Genomic DNA, 21,953 nt, shown 5'->3' with positions numbered 1-21,953 from the left:
CACACTAAAAACGGTAAAAATTAAAAACTCTGAATAGATTTGTGATTTATAACGAATCATCATTGCCAGACCACCAAAGTTCAATAACTCAGTTTCCAATAAGTGTTACTAAACTAGATTTTTGGCTAGAACACCTCTGACATTTTTATCACTTTCGGAAGATATTTCCATATAATACGGTTTAATTTTTAAATTGGAATGTTTTGAGATGGTAGCGGTCAATATTCATGATTTAATGAAATTTGATAATGAAAACTTCAATAATTTGACTTTTATGGGGTGGCTACCACGTCTCAAATGTTAAAACTAGAGAAGAAGAAGAAGAGTGGTTTTCCATTATTCATTATCACCATCGACATAACCTTAGGTTATGTCGGTGATTACCAGTGAACTCGAATTAAGTTCACTGGTTTCTATTGATTTTGTCGATATACTGATGGTCAAAAATCTTCATTACCAAAAAGTTCAATTTATTCAATACATTTATCCATAACTGTTTTTGGTTTGGAGAAAGATATGAAATCTACATGCCTGATTCGTGGACACTAGACATTATAAATATATGAAACAATATTTCCTTACGAAATGTATAATCTTATACTCCTAATAAGCGATAAACACAAAAGTACCATTACAAATCATTTATTTCATGCGGTAATATTTTTTAAAATTATGTCTGCATATAGTGTGATTTAAATTAAAGTTCGGAATACAGTGACATATCCAAGTTCACCAATATTCAGTAATAAATAATTTATTTAAAATTTTTCTTCAACGTTACGATCTTCGTTCGGGTTTGAAGGTCGTCGTGGTTTGGAACTGTATCCTAACGTTTCGCCAGCATGAGTGGCTGGCTTCCTCAGAAGTTTATTCATCCTGATGGTTCACCGATGACTCGTTCTTTCGATCGTGACTGTGATCCATTGAGTTCCCACAAGAATGGGGAAAAGAGTTGTCCACATCCATGGAGCCCCCTGCACGAATACAAGGCTAAATCCTCCGAGAGATCGTTTGGTACCTCAGAGGCTTCATAGGTGATACCTGATGAGGCTTAGGTATCATTCCTTCTGTGGCTCGGATCGCCACTGGATTAAGCCCCCTTACTGCAGATTTATTCTAACCCCCGGTGCCGCAGGGTGTAGTAGCCTGCTTCGTCTAACTTTTTACTCGCTCAGCTACTAGTTAGGCCTGGTAGGCCCAACTAGTAGCTGAGCTACCGCCAGCATGGTTTTCGGGGTCATAAAAGTACGCAAGCACCACCACTACGACAAGGTGAGGGCACCGTCGATAGTAATTGCTTCAGATTCTGAATGTCCTTCCTCTAATTCAATTTAGGGTCAAATATCATATACATGTGGAGAACTGGCGCAATCCCACTCTTTTTGAGGGGGAACACACGTTCTGATTTTTGCAAAAGGATACCAGATCATCCGCATGAAGACAGGCTTCCATTGGTTAATCAATACCGCTTATATTATTGTTAATATCGATGAGAAAGAGCGGGAAAAGCTGATGTATTCTTAGAGCATTCAATTCCCATTGTTACATTTCTCAGCATGAGTAGATTGAATTCGCGCTATGCAGCGGGGGACATTAGAATTCCCCTACCGGGCCTCTTCCTTGGCGGAGATCTTCCAACTGACGTTTCATCATCAGGTGTGTACTGTATCGGATAGTTTGTATGTTACTAACGGAACCTAAGAGAAACTGTTTGCCGTTTCGTCGTAAAAATCCTTGTCATGGTCATGTGGGACTCTGCCGTGATGAACTTCCTTTCTTCAGCTTTTCGTGGAACCCTTCATGGTTTATGAAGTAATAAAAAAATCCAGAAAAGGCCTCTGAACTTGATGTATCGTCAGGATTCAAGGTGGGAAGCATCAACATCTGACATTGACAACCTGGAATATCCGACAACCTAAATATCGACAAATCAACTGGAATCTCTTCAGTATACCATTATGGCTGCCGTAGAGGACATTCTAGGAGATGGCTTACAGGTAAGTTTCTAGGGCTGCACATTTCGACCTGGATGGCTACAGGTTACCAGAAGAGCGTCTACAGGCTGGTTGGTACAGTTAGTACTCTGAGACGACGTCTTCCTCAAATGCGTCAAGAAGACCTACTCTCCAAGCCACACTTATATGTATTGCATACCTACCTGACAAAGGTAACTGCAAACTGTCCACCAATTAGGTCTTCACTAGATTGAGGAAAATGTACCATGATCAGTTTCAACTTTCAAGTGGATTATTCTTCACACAAATAAATTCAATTTTTGGTTGTATTTTACAGGTTCAGGCTGCCATTGTCTGAAAGGTGTGAACAGTTTAAAAATCCACGAGAAAAATGAAAATGAAAAATGAATAAAACTCACACTAATAAGACCAAAATATATGAGTTAGTCGAAAATAGATTAATATCAGAGATGGAATCATAAAATTCATCAAATTCATCGTGAAGTATTGTGGTTTGAAACTTTTCTTATCTTTTGATTATTTGCATTTTCCATCATTTATATTAATTTTTTCATTTTTAATTTTTATTTATTCATGAATAACACCTATTCGACAATACATTTATTGTTTAACCCATTTATTGATTCATTTTCACTTCAGATCATATTGTTTTTAACGGTTTTTTAACTTGCCATGTTTGTTTGTTTGTTTGGATCAAATTTAGTTATTGAAATTTGGCCCCCTCTTGTTGACAGATTGATCTTATATTTGGTACACACATTTAGTTTTGATGACAATACAATTTAATAGTTCTGTATCATTGGATTACATATTTTTTCACAATTACCTCGATATGGGTATCAAATGATAGGGCTTGACTAGTAGAATAGTAGGTAGTACATTGTGAAAAAGATGAAAATTCAAGATGGCCGCAGCTACAAAATGGCGGATTACATATTTTTTCACAAATACCTCTATGTGGGTATCAAATGACAGGGCTTGACTAGTACTATGTAAAAATAAATCTGTTTAAAATCTGTTTTCAGTCTTCAATGAAGACGAAAGTCAATTAAAATATTGTTAATTAATAATTACCTAGCTTCTGTTTAAAAAAATCAGTTTAAAATCTGTTTTTCCGTTATCAGCTGTCGCCCCCGCATACGAACGACAACTCTCAGAAGTTGAGAAACTTGTGCGAGCTAAGGACTAACGAGGTCTTACCTTTTAACGTGTGATTCCTAACACGGTTGCAGAATCATCCCAGCTTCAACCAGATAAATTCTCTCGAGAAAAATATCTGGTCGAAGCAGGAATCGAACCCACGGTCTTCCGATCGTGCAAATCCAATATAATCTACACAAATAATTTTGCCAACATCGTGTCGAGGACTGCGTTAGAGCATAGTATAAAGTTTATACTATGGTTAGGGTGGTTAAAAATATCGGGAACTGTATAGCGTTAGGGTGGATAAAAATCAGAAACCAAAAACTTAAAAATAAAATGAGTAACAAAAAATGTGTATGTTAAACGGTTTCATTGAAAAAAATAATAATAATGTATTTACATATTTACTCAGGTTACGCTATTAATTTTCATCAAGCAACGGGTCAGTCCATTCATAATAAAATGCTCGGCTCATAACTATTCAGGGGTTATTCTTCGTGATAAAATAAATGTCCAGAAAAAAACGACTATCCGGCATTTCATTGTTAGATTGGGATCTCTAGCTCCTTATATTGATCTCTCAGGATAATGTCATTGTGACAAGATCATTTCAAAACGATATTGTCATAACTCGAGTTGAATTTAGCGTAATTATTGATCAATACTAAATAACATGAGCGATCTCGTTAACCGATGGATTCAAACCCGACTAGGAATAGTCACAAACTGGACGGTTGAAACATTTTGCAACAAAACAAGGGATGGATATCTTTTGTGTCAGATATTGAGGAGTTACGAAATCATTCATGAAGATCAACTTAATTTGATCGAGAAATCAGAATCAAGACAGGTCTGTCTGGAAAATTTCAAGACATACATAGTAAACTGGTTGAAGTTGATTGATATATATCTGGGCAATGAAGAAGTAGAGGGAATTGTCGATTGTGTTGGGCTCACTTCTTTGAACCTATTCTATAAACTATTTTTAGAATTACACGAAAAAGATAACTTAACATTCGTCACTCAACAACGGTTGAATGAGAAGTTACGACCTACAAACGGTAGATTTACAGTAACAAAAGTAAAACCATCACTTCTGGAAAACATTCCTTCCATGAGTGACAAGTACGCTGCACCTTTGAATGACTGTTATGATGTGATTCATTGGCATCAAGATCGACTAGAAACACTCATCAATAAATGCAAATCAGCTAGAGAAGAATACACCAGCCTAAGTAAAATTAAACAAAGACGTTTGTCAAGTAATTATTCTGTAGAGTTGAGCTACCCAACATTAGAACCATTGAAGAAGGAAGTGAAGAAGGAAGATACACATTTTGATTCGGTAAAGTCAATTGATTTATCCTATGACGAATTAATTGAAGAACAAAATAAATTGAAAGGTTTGGAAAAGTTCGAACCAAATATATTGGAATCAAACAAAATATTAGGAAAATATAAAGCAAAAATCCAAAAACAAGCAGAAAATTCAGTATTCAAGAAACAGTTACAAAAGTCATTATTAAATACTTTTTGGAATAAAATTAATAGCGACGAAAGCTTGGAGACAAGTAAAGATTTGACCGAGAAATTACTAAAGCAATCACTCTACGAAAAACAGATGTTGAGGAAACTTGGTGAAATTAAGCAGCAAAGAGAATCCATGATTCAAAACAAACAAGCCATATCTGACGCGATAATGAAAGAAAAAGAAGTTGAGTTTGTTGAAAAATTATTACAAAAGGAAAAAGATTTGAATGAAAAAGAATTGGAATATTATTTGGAAAAAGAGAAAGACTATCAGTTACACAAGAGAATATACAACGAAAAATTGCGATTGAAATCTGAGAGATGTAACAAGATGTGCAAGGATATTGTGAAAGACATTTGTAATGTAGCTTTAAAGCTATCCGAGTACAAAGAACAATTCGGGGAGGAACCTCCAAGGAATGTGATCGATACCTGGAAAAAACTGTTCATCACAGCACAATCTCTTGAAAACTTAGTAACACCACTTGAAGATATACTTAAAACAGATGATTTAACAGAAGAAATGGAAACAATTGTGCATCATGAAATAGAAAGACAAGAAAAACTCGATGAAAAAGATTTCGAGAGCTATCAGAACTTCGAATGGCCCTGGGAGCTTTGCAATATCAAAGTTGAGGAAGATTTGCTTCAAGATATGATTCGGGGAGAGAATGTTCTGGGGTATATAGTGCATGTTTTACTCGAAGCAAAATATCCGTATCCAACGCCGCCCATTCCTCCTAATTTACCAAAAGTAAACGTAGCTGTTTGTGTAAATGGCATATCAGATATTTCTTGTTTGCGTCCTCTTCGAAAACTATTGAAACACAAAGAAATTGTGGTCATCGAGATGCAGGATGTCATCAACTTTTGCTTGAGTGCGTTCAAAAACGAAACGAAAGTTGATGATGAGGCCGGATTGCCAAGTGAAAGTGTGACTAAGAAAAAAAATAAGTCTAGAAGCGACCTAAAACTTAAAAAAGGGGCAAAACCCGGATCGGAATACTTTGGAAAAAAATCGGAACAAAAGCAAGATACAATTGAAATGTCAGATAAGGCAATTCAGACACCGAAAAAATATCCCGGAGAAGAAATTCATCTGACAACAAAAGCGGAATTAGGTAAAGTAGCTGATGAGGAACTGTCTTATGGGCGACCTCTGACGGACTATCTTTTGATTGATATGTTCATAGAGTTTTTGAAAGCAATTCCAGATATGAGGGGTGAGTAGGTATACTTAACTAATGTATACGGGTTATTATAAGTATTGTCTTATTTCTATTAATATAAGAAATGAGGGAAAGTTTACATTGAGGGTATAACGATAAGTATATAAACACGGTCGACAGTTTGTTGGATAGTGAAATATTATTTATTTGATAGGTCTTTCAATTCTCTGAAAATCAGTTTAATTTTTGGAGTCGAACCAGCCGTTCCTGAGTTATTAGCGGTTTGATTTTCTTTTCAAGAACATCCAAACAAACGATTAATATCCCAATTTCAGAATAACTTTTGTTCAGAACTCACTTCAGTTTATCCCAATCAATTAAATATCTTTCCGATAGACCAATAACATACTGCTTATTGCCTACTAGCGATCCGCCTCGGCTTCGCACGGGTGCAATGCTGATACTGAATATACATATAAACGCGTGCGATCGCTGCTATTCATATAGTGCTATAGGGCGAAGCGCGGCATTGGACGCATTCTTTATAGGCACGCGCCGCCGGCCCCCCGGCCGATACCGCCGCAACAGCCAACGTTTGCCATGTAGGCACAAAAAATATGTTTATTTACGACATCACATTAGAAGCCTATTATCAGGTTTATATTCATGTTATATACATATAAACCTTCCCCTTGAATCACTCAATCTATTAAAAAACGCGCATCAAAATCCGTTCCATAGTTTTAAAGATCTAAGCATACATAGGGACAGATAGCGAGGCCTTGCATCAGCAAGGCCTCATTTGGGACGAATTTTGGGTTGGGATCATTGGGGAGTTACACCAACGAGTTATCAAATGAATGGTAAATGTTTTTTACCCCTTTTATTTAATAATAATAATATTAATAACAGCGTGGGTCACTTTCAGAAGGCCCCATCTATTCTGCATCTCACTATTGCCATTATCCGTTGCGCTCAGAAATACTCGAGGGTATAACTGTGGCACCCCCGGAAACCGGAGGTACAAGGTCACCCATCTGTTTTATATGGATGATCTTAAACTTTATGCCTCTGGAGAGAAGGATCTCCATCAGTCCTTGAGGGTGGTGGAAGAGTACACGCATGCTATCGGTATGACATTCGGGATAGACAAATGTGCAATGGTTCATCTCAAAAGAGGACGATGCCGGGACTACGGAGAGAATGTGGAGCTCGTAGCTGGAAGCATCCTACACCATCTGGATGCCGGAGAGACGTATACTTACCTCGGGGTGGAACAACGCCACTCACAAGAGGTAACTGCAGTGAAAAACTCTCTCCGCGGCAAGTATCAGCACAAACTTCGACAGATCTGGTCATCGGAACTGTCGGGGAAGAACAAAGTTGCTGCAACAAATATGCTTGCCGTTCCAATCTTACTCTACTCGTTTTGAGTAGTGAAGTGGACTCGGGAGGAGCTGTATCAACTCGACGTAAAGACCCGAAAAATGATACATCTCTATAGGAGTTTGCATCCCAAATCGCCCGTTCCACGGTTGTACTTCCCCCGACAACAGGGAGGCCGTGGACTTTTGAGTTTGGAGTGTCTACATGACAGAATGGTACTGGATACAGCCTGTAAAGTCGTCAGGAGTTCGGTTCCCCTTCTCTGCATGATGCGTGACCATGAGAGAGCAGGGATTGGAGCTTTTCTCCTTAGGGCAGCTGCCCGAGCAGCTGATGAACTCGGTATAGTTTTCGACTCTGAACGAGGTGACTACAACTGTCACCGAGTTGGAACCCGTTCAGCAAAAAGCTTAGATAAAAGCCACAGAGATCACCTTACTTCTGCGGAGACACAAGGTTAAGCCAATGCATGGGGTCTTCTTCAATAACATTGGAGACCTTGGCTTATTAAAGCGCCTGACGTTCGCTTTTCTCAGGTCGAGTGGGCTGAAGTCGGAAACTGAGGGGTTCATCATGGCTTGCCAGGATGGTGTCTTCAACACCTTAGTCTATCGCAGTCGCGTGATGGGTATAGAGGTTCCTGACACAAGGTGCAGCCTGCCGCGAGACCCTAATGCACTTGCTATCAGCATGTCCAGCATATGCAGTCTCGGCCTATATCCATCGACATAACGCGGCCCTAAGAGAGCTATATTACCATCTACGGCACTTTTACGGTATTGACGGGTCACCGGTGTTGCCCTACGCTCCGGGGGATATTGAATCCGTTGTGGGGAACGAGAAGTGCCGAATTTATTGGAACTATTCGTTCCCCACCCTCAGGCTCATACAAGCTAATAATCCTGATGTAGTCCTTCTCGACCACCAGACCAAAACGATATTTGTCGTGGAATTTTCAGCTCCTGGCGAGACGAATATCGTCAGAAAAGAGGAGGAAAAACGGATAAAATATCGAGATTTTCTCTTCGAACTCCGCAGACTCTATCCAGATCACTCTGTCAAGATGGTTGTTCTGATTATTGGAGTCCTTGGTGGAATGATGTCCTCTCTACTCTCGAATCTTAAAATCATACCGGCTTGCTGCACTAAGGCAGACATCTTAGCCGCACAGATGCAGAAGGCTGTCATTCTTGGCTCACCGCGCTTGCTCAGGGCACATGATTCTCGGACCCAATGATCACTTAACCCACGGTGTGGGGAGTGGTCACTGGTTGATAATGCTGGCGCGCCCTCACGAATATATCGGGGCTTCGGGGGATAGGGCCTGACCAGCGCACACTACGGTAAATAATAATAATAATATAAATAGCTTTATTGTGCATAAATTACACACAAAAGGTAGGGGTTAGCCTATGGCTATCTTCCACACCTCCTGTTAAGTAATACAAATAACATTTATGAGCAATAAGGTAATTACCTAATATAATTCAATTTTCTTCAGCGGCAAAATTAAAAGAAAGAATATGATAAATACATCTCAGTTTGCAGAAAAGTAATGGAAAACACTACACTACAATACATTACTCCATGCTGGTCAACAAAGTTGATTTCAAATGATGTTTCACTTCATATAAAGATGAATTCAGGAGAGGAATTATCCTGTTCAAAAATGACGTTGCCAGATAGGAAATGCATCCTTCGTATTTAGATGTGACATGGTTTGGAATGTTGAAATTATTGAACCTGGTATTGATGCTACGGATATTAGAACGACGTACTATAAGCTCTAATAAATACAGGGGTATTTTGTTTTTGATGAAATATTGTGATCAGATATTCCATTCTACACTTCATGTTTAATTCTCTCAATCCTATCAGAAAAGGAGTAATGTGTTCTCCATAAGGTACACAGCAAACAAAAAGCATACAAGAATTTTGAATGCGTTGCAACTTTTGTATATTATAATACACTGGAGCGCAGTATTCTATATGTGGATAGATGAGGGATTTGACTAGTTTAAGTTTCATTTCGGTTGATAGTTGATATTTAAATTTTTGAAGTGATTTCAGTTTGAAGAACGCTATTTTAAATATATTTTGGACATGGTCATTGAAGTTCAAGTTTTGATCGATAATCAATCCGAGATTTTTCGTTGAGTCAACCCATTCAATGTCCGTTTGATTCATTCTGAGACTATGTTGTTTGATCTGATAAGTCTGTCTCTGAGGGCCTAAGCAGATTGCAACAGTTTTGTTTGGGTTGATACGCAAGCCATGTTTTTCAGAATAAACTTGAGTGTTTTGAAGATCTTCGTTAATAATGCTCACATGGTTTTCTATATCAGTCAAATTGCAAGGTGAATATAATTGAAAATCATCGGCATATAGGTGAACTTGACAAAAGTTTAAACATGATGGAAAATCAAAAATGAAAATTACAAATAATAAGGGCCCAAGAATACTACCTTGGGGTACTCCAAGGCATAGCAGCATAGCAGGTTCACAACACAACAAAAACTATTTTTTGAATGTTTCCTACACTAAATTAGTCAATTTCTACTAATTTTGGGGTGTTAAAAACGAAAATAACAATGAAAAATTTTTATTAGCTCTGGTTTTTGAGATACACAGTACTTAATCTTAAAGACTAGTTATACTAGACGTGAAAAGTGAAAGTACATAAAACAATATTGTTATGTTTCTTTTAGAATATTTTAAGTACAAAATTAATAAAAAAAAACATTATTCTTAGTGTTCTGACAAATAAAAGAAGTTTATACCACCAAATTTCAATTAAGTCCATCCGATTCATTGTAAGATCGCTGTCGTTCAGCTTGTCTTTTATAAAACACTTCTGGAGCATCCCTACACACAGACCAGCAGTAGTCTGCAAGCATTGCTTCATTCCAACGGCCCTGATATCTCTGTTCCATTAAGGCAATGTTTTGATGGAATCTTTCTCCATGTTCGTCACTCACAGCTCCACAGTTTTGTGGGAAGAAATTAAGATGAGAGTGAAGAAAATGAATTTTTAAGGACATGTTGCATCCAAGTTGGTGGTAAGCTTGAAGAAGCTCTTTAACCAATGCTGTGAAGTTATCATCTCTTTTGTTAACTAAAAACCCATGTACAACCCCCTTAAAGGCTTCCCAGGCTCTTTTTTCATTTCCTGTTAAAATCATGTCAAAAGCAGGATCATTTACGATTTCACGGATTTGAGGCCCAATAAAGATGCCTTCCTTGACTTTAGCATCACTCAACCTGGAAAACTTTGCTCTCAATTACTTAAAAGCTTGTCCTTCCTGGTCCATGGCCTTCACAAAGTTTTTCATTAGTCCCAACTTAATATGTAATGGGGGAAGGAGAACATCCTTAGGATCTACAAGAGGCTCGTAAACTACATTTTTCTCATTAGGGTTTAGGTCTCGTGTAGGCCAGTTCATTTTTTTATAGTGAGATTTTCTATCCCGACTGTCCCACAGACACAAAAAACAACAGTACTTGGTGAACCCTAATTGCATTCCTAGGAGTATAGCAATGACTTTCAGATCACCACAAATGTGCCACTTGTGTTGTTCATATTTGATTGATTGGAGAAGTGTTTTCATATTTATATACGTTTCCTTCATGTGAACTGCATGACCTATAGGAATAGAGGGTAGCTGATTTCCATTATGCAGAAGTACAGCTTTTAAGCTTAGTTATGAAGAGTCTATAAACACTCTCCATTCAGATGGAGTGTGATCCAAATTCAAGCAGTCCATCAAACCATTAACATCAGAACAAACTACGAGGTTTTCTTTTTTCTCAAAAAAAGGAAGCAAATCTTTTTGACGCTGTCTGTACTGAGATATTTTCACATCATGTTTTAGAAGATTCCACTGTTGTAGTCTTGACCCTAACAGCTCAGCCTTTTCCTTAGACAAGCGAAGATCTCTTATAAGGTCACTCAACTCTGCTTGACTAATTCTGTGCGGATCACTAGACCTCAAAATCAGGGTCATAGGATGTAGAAGGATGGGTTGCTCCTTCTAAACAGTCTTCATCACCTTCCTCTGAAATTTCATAGTTTTGGGGTGGAGAAGGGACTGGCAAATTGTCTGAGTGTGGTACAGGCCGAAGAGCAGATGGGAGATTAGGGTATTTAACCGTTCCTCTTTTCTTCATAGATAAACCTTGCTTAATGGGAGGAGTTAAGCAGAAATAACAGTCGTCTGTATGATTGGTAGGCTCACGCCAAACCATAGGTACTGCAAAAGCCATTGCCCGGTTTTTATTTTTCAGCCACTCTCGCAATATGACGGAACAAGAATTACAACATATATGAGGAGCCCATGATTTATCTTGGTCCCCAACTTTCACACCAAAATAATGTTCATAGGCTGTCTTAACGATAGGTGTCATTTTACGTTTCTGAGCCTTAAATGTTATTTCACCACATATATAGCAAAAGCTATCGACAGAATTCACACACTTTCGAGGCATTTCAGATCAGCACTTAAATTAATTTAAAAATCAACTTCACACGATAATTTCAATAGCAACCACGTGCGTACAATTGACAAACTCACATAGGTTATGTTTACTACTTAAGAACAGCTGATGAGGGGGGTTTTATGTAAACAAACATGTGTACCAACTGTTGGTGATGAAATATTTCATTTGTTGAAAACTCAATATACATATATATAATATAATGATACTATATCTTGAAAACAAGAACTAATATATAATTTTTATGGTCACTTTCGGTTTTAACACGTGGAAATACATTAAAATCATCTAATTTCAACCCCGAAACAAAAACTTTGTTGTGTTGTGATTATTATCAAGCGTTACTCTTTGTGATCGACCTCGGATATAGCTATTCATTAATTCCAAAGCTCTTTCTTGAAACCCTATGAATTTTAATTTCGCAAGAAGAAGCGGAAAATTAACAAGATCGAAGGATTTGCTTTGATCCAGGGGAACTAGGATCGACGGTATAGATTTATCACCATAAGTACATATATCATTTATGACTTTCAATAGAGCCGTATGTGTACCATGTTTCGAACGAAAACCAGACTACTTCTGGTAAGATACTATTGAAATCCAGGCATTATCTGATCTGTAGGGAAAGTATTTTTTCAAAAAGTTTGGAAAATGTAGGTAAGATGCTTATGGGACGAATATCATTAAAACTTTTAGGTGAGGATTCATTGAAAATGTGTTTTACTTCCTCTATGCAGAAAGGCAACACAATTGTTATCATTTTCAGACTAATATTATCTAGACCCAATGCCTGCGATATCATAGATTTCAGAGCATCCCAGACATAATCACTAGTTATTTCAGTAAATGAGAATTTCAAGTTATCTCCCAGAAGGTTATTATTATAGAATTATAATAGTTCCGCATTTACGGAGGTATTACCGGCAACATTCAAAAAATAATTGTTAAGAAAATCAGGCTCATGGAGTTCTAAAGGAATATTATTCGTTTTGAGAGTCGATTTTGTGCATGCACCCCAGTCGCTGAGATAGCGCCACATCGACTTAACGTTATTTTTATTTTTGTCAAGCACAAATTGCATATAGGCAGATTTCTCACGTTTCACAGCTTCGTTGACATAATTTCGAAGCGTAATATAATATGCTCTATCTGTATCAGATCTAGTTCGCAAATACCTTCGATGAGCTTTGTTTTTCGTTTCAATCATGAGCTTGATATTATGAGTGATGTAAGGAACAAATCTTCGAGTTTTTTCATTTTTGTTAATTAAACAAAGTGGAGCATGAATATCGAAAAGCGACAAGATGTGGTTATTGATGAAGTTGACTTTCTCGTTGATATCGTATAGATATCCCCATGGTTTACTATTTGCGTCTAATGCAAAGTTGTCCATGTTGAATTTTCTGAACTTTCTGAAATAAAATAAATTGCTACATACTTGTTGCTTTTCAAGTTACAGGCTACAGACAGTCATCATATGATCAGTTATACCGAGCATGCCAATTGTATTGCAATGTTCTACTTCCATCCCATTACTGACACATATTACATCTATCAATGAAGCTGAATTATTGGTAATACGTGTGGGATCATTTACTATCTGGCACAATTCAAAGTTAAACAAAATATTCTTGAATTTACTGATATCGGGGGTAGTTTCATGTAACGAATTTATATTAATATCATCCATCAAAACAATAAAGTCCACTTCTAAATCAATTCTCTTCAACATCTCACCCAATTCCCTCATACAGTTGTCGACATTTGAACGAGGAGGACGATAGACAATACCAAGTCCCATCCGTCGTTTTCCAATGTTTACAATTAGCCACAGGTGTTCGAGCCCGGAATTTGCAATCAATGAAGCAAATATTTTATATTTATAAGGAACGCTCAAGTAACAGGCGACTCCTCCAACTATCTGATCGCGTTCTGTACGCACCACATCAATAGTAAGGTATTGAAATATAGTTATTTGGAAAATCTGAATTCAACCACGTTTCACTTAACCCGATTATGTCCAGTTTATTTTCAAGAATAGTTTTTTTGAAGCTATTGAAACAATTGTTCAATGATCGGATAATTACTTGAGCAATTTTAATTTTATCTATTAGTGGTTTTTTGATCGAGTGCCTATAGTAGGATTTCCATTTATGTATTTGATGAAGATACCTTCTTCCTCACCTTCTTTCCGTTCCTTCAATTTCTCCAATACTTTCTTGAATTGTTCTCGTTGTAGTTGAGTTCTATCGGTACTTATATGAACACCAAAACTCATTGATTTGAGTTTGTGTTTGGATTTCAGAATAGTCATGACGTCATCTTTCGAAGGTAGTTCGATTTTAATTGGTGTCGGTGAATTATTCTTATTCTTTTCGATTCTTACTACTTTGATGCGCTGGATATCGACAGAAGGGGCTATCGCTTGAATAATTTCAGATACCTTCTTTTTATCTCCTTCTCCTTTGTTGGTGACTGATTCATTGTGTTGCTGCTGAACATTATACATTATTATGTTTTTCTCTCGTCGCTGTCAATTATTTATTTCATTCAAAATGGCATCCATATTATAGGTTTCTCTATTTTCTTTAAGCTTCTTCAGATCTTCCTGAAGTGCCTTGACCACTGACTTGAGATCTCTAATTGCTGTAATTAGCTCCCGACAATTATCACAATCCATTTCCTTGGGGGGGTATTAGGATTGGAGTTCGAAAGTCCTCGCACCTATAGACGGGACCTTGTATATCGGTGAATGTGGAATATTGTTCTTTACTCATACCCAAACATTTGGCATGAAAGTACTGCTGACAAAAAAGGCACTGTATGCCAGGCGATCGATCGTTGACTGTTTTGTTACACTTTTTGCAGTAACTAACGTTACAGGGCTAACCACCCGGTGGACCCAACACTTGGTTCCCAATAATCGAGGAAGAGACGACCACAAATGACCCGCTCGGAGGGGTCAGAGGCAAGGTGGTGGGGCCCATAATAATGATTTGCCTACCGACGATAACCCTGGCAACGACAAGTGACGCTTTGAGTGGACACATGAGCTGAGAGATAGCCTTATGCATTGCTACGAGAGTAGTGAGCCCGCGCGATGAGGGTACATGGCGAGATTGCATGTTCTGTGGTGTGAAACACATCCGGAGCATGCCGCCTTTTCCGCCCAAAATCTCAGGGATTATGTATCCTATCTTCGACGGCAGGGCTATATAGCTCCTCCCCAGCCTGCTGACGAAGTGGTAGAAGTGACAGTTCTACCACCCGTTGGCACGGCTGGAGAGGAAACTCGCATCATGCCACCAATGGAGTCAATCAGAACACGCAGGGCGCTCCACAGGATTAGGCCCCTGAAGGGCCTAATCCCTGAAGGGCCTAATCCTGTGTTCTAACAGAAGAGGCTGACATCTGGCAAATCAACACCGCCGTGTTGCTTAGATAAAAGCCGCAGAGATCACCTTACTTCTGCGGAAACACAAGAATAGGCCAATGGATGGGGTCTTCTTCAATAACATTGGAGACCTTGATGTTCGCTTTTCTCAGGTCGAATGGGCTGAAGTCGGAAACTGAGGGGTTCATCATGGCTTGCCATGATGGTGTCTTCAACACCTTAGTCTACCGCAGTCGCGTGATGGATATAGAGGTTCCTGACACAAGGTGCAGGGCCTGCCGCGAAGCTCCCGAGACCCTAATGCACTTGCTATCAGCATGTCCAGCATATGTGGTCTCGGTCTATATCTATCGACATAACGCTGCCTTTAGAATGCTGTATTACCATCTACGGCACTCTTACAGTATTGACGAGACACCGGTGTTGTCCTACGCTCCGGGGATATTGAATGCGTTGTGGGGAACGAGAAGAGCCGAATTTATTGGAACTATTCGTTCCCCACCCTCAGGCTCATACAAGCTAATAAGCCTGATGTAGTCCTTCTCGACCACCAGAGCAAAACGATATTTGTCGTATAGTTTTAAGCTCCTGGCGAGACGAATATCGTCAGCAAAGAGGAGGAAAAACGGATAAAATATCGAGATTTTCTCTTCGAACTCCGCAGACTCTATCCAGGTCACTCTGTTAAGATGGTTGTTCTGATTATTGGAGTCCTTGGTGTAATGATGGCCTCTACACTCTCGAATCTTAAAATCATACCGGCTTGCCGCACTAAGGCAGAAATCTTAGCCGCACAGATGCAGAAGGCTGTCATTCTTGGCTCACTGCGCTTGCTCAGGGCACATGATTATCGGGCCCAAATATCACTTACCTCACGGTGTGGGGAGTGGTCGTTGGTTGATAATGCTGATAATACTTGATAATGGAATCAAACCCGAAACCGGTCGTATAAATAAAATCTACCAGTGGTATTTGGACAAAAGTGTTTTTTATTCATTTCATTTAAGTGACTTAAGAAATATGTTTAACATCATTACTGGTGAGTTCAAGTAGGGATATACATATAAAGGTAGGTAACCCGACCACCAGAAAACCCTTTTTCCAAACCAAAACAAAACTATTATCTCTCGAGGTGCTGTCTCATCAGATGAGTAAACCTTTACCTTACAACTAATTTAGAGTTTCCATATACATTCGGGCGAACCATCACTTTCGATGGTGGGGAGAATCAGACGATTGTCATTAATAAATCATTATTATTACTTATTTTATTATTTTACTTCTTATTTACCTATATATTAATGACTACCAAATATTTACCTAAAATAATATATTGTACCTGTAATTGTTACGTTAAAGAATAAACAACGGGCTGTTTGAAATGGGAACTTAGGTCTCATTCCACATTTTTTTAATTTCTAAGCTTTCAAAGGTGCCTGAAAACCTGTCGTTTTCGACAATTTCAAGCATACCTCACTTATCATGTGACCGTTGTCTACAGCATGTGGAGCGATACTGGTCTATATGGAACCAAAAAAGTGAAAACTGTCCTTTTCAGCGAGTTATTATAATCCGCGTTGTTTGACCAACATACTTTTTATCGCAATTCTCACAGTTTATTTCCTGAAGAAAAACTAAAAATAAAAAAAATATAAGAACAACTGAATCATGATATTAACTTTCATAGAAGAAACAGAGCATTGCCTTCAGCAGCGATTTCTATTCATTTCAATTGTTTTGTAATTTCAGGTTGGGCCCTCATTAATTATCCTTCAACGTTTGAACAAGCAATTTTGCTGGAAGAAGCTCTCACAGGAGTTTCAGTTCCGAATATTTATAAAGTTTCTAGAAATGAAGGGAAAAATAAGGATTTAGAATTGGATTGCGGTGAAACTTTAGACGAAAATGAAGAAATGAGAAATTCCAAGCTCGTGAAAAATCCAATAGAAAAAAAAGAACTACCATTTTTCGATTCTGCGCTGACTGCCTACATAAAGATGTATGAGTCAGGTAATTATTGAATATAGCAACGGCAGGATCGATAAAAATCAAGTTTCCCTTATTTCAAGTCTTTTGAGCTTATTTCTTACATACAGTTCTACGTACCTGCTGAAACCTTTTAAGTGTTAGGGAAAATGCAAAAAATAGTTCAAATAATATTCCGTTCAATACAACTTACTGGAGTAATACATGATTATTTTATAGTTCTCCTACTTTTCTTAACAGATAAATATAAATAGAAAAATTCAGTCGAAAGCAATTAATAATAATGAAAATTTACTAAAATTTCTTTACCACTTCATACAGTCATCATATATTTTCAATATTATACTTTTTGCTGACGACAGCACACTTGTCTCGTCATTCTATTTGGATTCCAGGACATCGGCTGCGGATGCACATCTCCACCGGCAGCAGGAGGTTGCATATCTTAATGGGGATCTAGAGGTGATTTCAAATTGGGGTGAAACTAACCCGGTTCAATTCAATGCCACGAAAATCCAGACATCGGTTTTCTCCAAAGAGATAAATGTCTCCGAACCGAATATAATAATGACAGGACAGACAATTTTACTTTCTTCTTCGATAAGTTTGTTGGAGGTTAAAATGGACACCAATATGTCTTGGCACAATCATGAAGCTGGAATTTTACTGTTCCGAACCAGAAAACTGTACACACCTCAGCAACTTTTGATACTTCATAAAGTTCAGATTAGACTTTTTTTGGAGTATTGTTCTCATGTATGGAGCTCCGCCCCTAAGCATACCCTGAAACTACTGGATTCCATTCAGAAAAAAACCATCCTCCTAATTGGAAACGCGAAAATCATTTGCAAACTTAATAGTTTGGAAGTTTGGAACATCGAAGAAAGGTTGGAGATTCGCTGACCAAGCGTCTTCATTTCAATCAGGTTGGAGCACAGCTCCCTTACCCTTTTAGCTGATTTTTGTAGAAGAAGGACAAATGGTTCATGACTGAGGGGATGTTGGCGGTATGAAGTCCTCAGACATCAGTACCACCCTACCTGGCTGGGGTGGGATGGATGAAAAATCTGTTAGTCCGTTAACGGGATACATGTGGGCCTCATTCTACAGAGTGTCGGGGCTTTCTATATCGGAAGGAGTCGTCTATAGCTTCTAAAGCTTTCCTGACTAACAGGTTGGAGATTTATCTCTTTTCTATAGAAACTTTCTCGAGAAGTGTTCAAGTGACTTGGCACATTTGATGTCACCAAGAACGGTACATATTCGAAATACGCGACGGACTATGGCTACTCATCGTTTTGAGGTTCAACTCAGTACACCTCGAACTTCACTGTTTAAGAACTCTTCCATTTGGAGATCTGCGTTCATGTGGAATAGACTTCCTGAGAACGTTTTTCCAAATGGATTCAATATCCAGCGATTCAAATCCAATATGAATCGCTACTTTCGCACAGGCTCCGCACTTAGGGCGCCTTAAGGATTTTCCTGTAGTGCTTGTGTTTTGCCCTAAAAAAAACTCACTCCCAAACGCAGGAAGTGAAACATTTGTAGTGTCTGGGAGAATGTTTAGCGCATGGCATTGGTTGTTTCAAAAATGTTTTTGCAGCTCCATATCTCAATAAATATTTTTTTCACTGTATCATGGCGTGTACTGATCGTTAGATAATTTTGTAATTTATACGTTGATGCTAATCCAAATTTTAATTTATGCCTCTTTCCAGCTCATTACTATGTAATGAGTGATTTTAGGACAATTTTGCTCTAAAAGCGAACTGGAACGTCTTCAAGTGACCTTGAGATAGAATGCATACAGTGTACCCGAAATCAACTATGAAACTGAAGAGTTCCCCGGCTCAAAATTGGGAGGAGGCTGTGATGGTTACACGTCCATATCTGCTAAATATCCCTAGGGTCACAGACAGAATTGGAAAACTCTTGGGGAAACACAACATTGAAACGGTTTTCAAACCCATCAAGAAGATGCAACAAATTTCCAGATCGGCTAAAGACAAGAGAGACCCACTATCAGCAGCAGGGGTATATCGCATACCGTGCACTTGTAGGAAGGTATACATCGGAACCACCAAAAACTACATGTGAACAAGACTGAAATATGAAAGAAACTGCAGACTAGGCCAAACGGACGAGTCGACTGTAGCGGAACGCGCACTCAGTGAAGGATACCACAGGATTCTGTTTGAAAACACAAAACTCATTGCCCCCAGTCAGGGATACCATAGCTGACCGTTAGGGGAGGCAATGGAGACTCACAAACACGCGGAGAATTTCAACAAAAAAGAAGAAGCCGTGAACCTCAACCGAATATGGAATTCCATTCTGAGAAGTTCAAGAATATCAAACAGCATGACGGTAGATAGAAAAGAATCGACGAATTACTCAGGATGTATAAACCTCTGAAGAAGCTAGCCACTCGCGTCAGCGAAACGTCAAGAAGAAATTTCAAAAATTGACGGTCTCCAAACCCGTCGGCCGCAATAGCCTTAACCATTTTGTTGAACCAAAGCGTTGCCGAAACAGTCCGAAAAACTAACCAGGCATTTGGCAATGATACTGTTAATGAACACATTTATGTTTCGCGAAATTTCGTTCCGGAGATTTCAGTCTCGAAAAGAAACTCCGAAGTGGTTGACCTACAGTAATCCAGGACGAGGATTTGAGGACCCGACCCTGGTGGAGATTGACCCATCACAAACAGTGCGTTGAATGGTGGAAGAACTGAGCGTCAGCTCCCATGCAGTTTTTGATGGTTTAAAACGTATCTGAAAAGTGAAAAAGCTCAAAATGTGGGTGTCCCGCGATTTGAACGATGAAAAAATTTGTCACGCTTGAAAAGTGGATCCTCTGCGACAACAGGAGACGTTCAGTATATTGGTTGGACACCGATGAGCCACACAGGCACTTCCGAAAGGCAAAAACCCACGGTTTTTGCCACGGTTACTCTATGGTGATCAGCGGTTGGTGCGATTCACCATAACTTTCTGCAACTGGGCCAAACCATCACAGAAGAGTCTATTGTGACAGTATTCTGTAATAAAATATGTATAATCTATCATAAAGTTTCTATTTGAAGGTGAGTAGGAGCTGTTTGTACCTTTACTACCTGTATCCTTTAACCAAGTTGGGAACCGTTCAACAGAAGGACCACATAAAAGTCACAGAGATCACTGCGTTCCTGCGGCAACACAAGGATAAGTCGATTGTTTTTTTCAAGGACAAAACACAAGCACTACAGGAAAATCCTTAAGGCGCTCTTAGAGCGGTGACTGTGCGAAAGTTGCGATTCACGTTAGATTTGAATCTCTGGAGATTAAATTCATTTAGAAAAACTTTATCAGGAAGTTCATTCCACATAAACGCAGTTCTCCTAATGAAAAAGTTTTTAAACCATTGAAGTTCGAGGTGTATTGTGTTGAACCTCAAAACGATGTGCAGCCATAGTCCGTCGCGTATTTCTGATATGTACCGCTCTTGGTGGAATCAAATGTACCAAGTCACTTGAACACCTCCCGTGAAAGTATCTATAAAAGAGAGACAAATCTCCATTCTTCAATGTTCCGGACTATCAAGGTTGCAAGTGATGTTCGTGTCTCCAATTAGGCGGATGGCTATTTTCTGGATGGAATCCAGCAGCTTCAGAGCATGCTTAGGGACGGAGCTCCATACATGAGAAGAATACTCCAAAGAAGGTCTGATTTGAGCTTTATAAAGCATTGAAGTTGCTGAGGTGTGTACAGTTTTCTGGTTCGGAATAATGTTCCAAGCTTTTGAGAAGCAGCCTTTACAAATCCAGAGACAAGATTGTGCCAAGACATATTGGTCTCCATTTTAACCCCCAACAAACTTATCGAAGCAGAAAACGGAATTGTCTGTCCTGACATTATTATATCCGGTTCGGAGATATTTATCTTTTTAGTGAAAACCGATGCCTGGGTTTTCGTGGTACTGAAATGAACCTGGTTACTTCCACCCCAATTCGAAATAACCTCTAGATCCCCATTAAGATATGCAACCTCCTGCTGCCGGTGGAGATGTGCATCCGCAGCCGATGTCCTGGAATACAAATGGAATGACGAGACAAGTGTGTTGTCGTCAGCAGAAAGCATTTTAATGGATACTTGGTTTTTTCCACTAAGTCGTTGATATACAATAAAAAAGGGTTGGAAACAATATGGATCGCTGGGAAACACCAGCGTTGATGGTAAAAGTATTCGAGAGACGGCCACTTGCAGGAAACGTTTTTTCAGGAAGCTGGAGAGGCCATACACAAAACTGAACCGACCAGCCATAGCATCGAAGTGTGGTCAGTAAACCCTCATGCCTTATACGGTCGAAAGCCTTAGAAATATCAAGCGCTACATCTCTTGACTCTCCATGTTACTCGATTGTGTTATTCCAAATGTGGGTGACATACAATAGAGGGTCACCTATTGATCTTTGCTGCTGATCGCTCAAGATGTTGATGTTGTTAATGATGTTGTGGTTTACGGCTTTCTCCATGCGTTTTTATATCACTGATCCCAAAGCGACTGTAAGAGGTCTTCTTCAAAGCGCCTCACTTTTACTTTCCTCAGATCCAGTTTGCTGAAGTCGGAAACTGAGGGGTTCATCATGGCCTACCATGATGATGTCTTTAACAGCTTAGTCTACCGTAGTCGCGTGATGAGTACAGAGGTTCCTGACACAAGGTACACGGGGTCTGTCATGAGGTATCAGAGACTCTTCTGCATTTGCTCTCGGCATGTCCAGCATATGCGGTCTCAGCCTATATCCGTCGACATAAAGGACCCCTACGAGTGCTAGGTATATGAGGATCTTCTCGAAAACTTTACGACGATATTCAGGGTGTAGTTTCCA

The 21,953-nt window shown here is 39.0% G+C and overlaps 1 protein-coding gene across 1 annotated transcript in view; it reads left to right on the top strand.

Annotated features, from left to right (window-relative positions):
• The first annotated feature begins 3,691 nt into the window (after nucleotides 1–3,691).
• LOC111514979 (sperm flagellar protein 2) overlaps nucleotides 3,692–21,953 on the top strand; it is a 101,007-nt gene continuing 82,745 nt past the window's right edge. Inside the window, exons 1-2 of the mRNA XM_074181827.1 lie at nucleotides 3,692–5,872; nucleotides 16,842–17,102. Coding sequence (XP_074037928.1) covers nucleotides 3,793–5,872; nucleotides 16,842–17,102 — 2,341 coding nt within the window. The 5' untranslated portion in view covers nucleotides 3,692–3,792. The remainder of the gene's footprint in view (nucleotides 5,873–16,841; nucleotides 17,103–21,953) is intronic.

The sequence above is a fragment of the Leptinotarsa decemlineata genome, unplaced genomic scaffold, assembly GCF_025532065.1.
Source record: "Leptinotarsa decemlineata unplaced genomic scaffold, Ldec_3_MD MMD2_tig00026316_RagTag_RagTag, whole genome shotgun sequence".
In the NCBI taxonomy this organism is placed as follows: Eukaryota; Metazoa; Arthropoda; class Insecta; order Coleoptera; family Chrysomelidae; genus Leptinotarsa; species Leptinotarsa decemlineata.
This window is presented reverse-complemented; position numbering and strand designations above follow the sequence as displayed.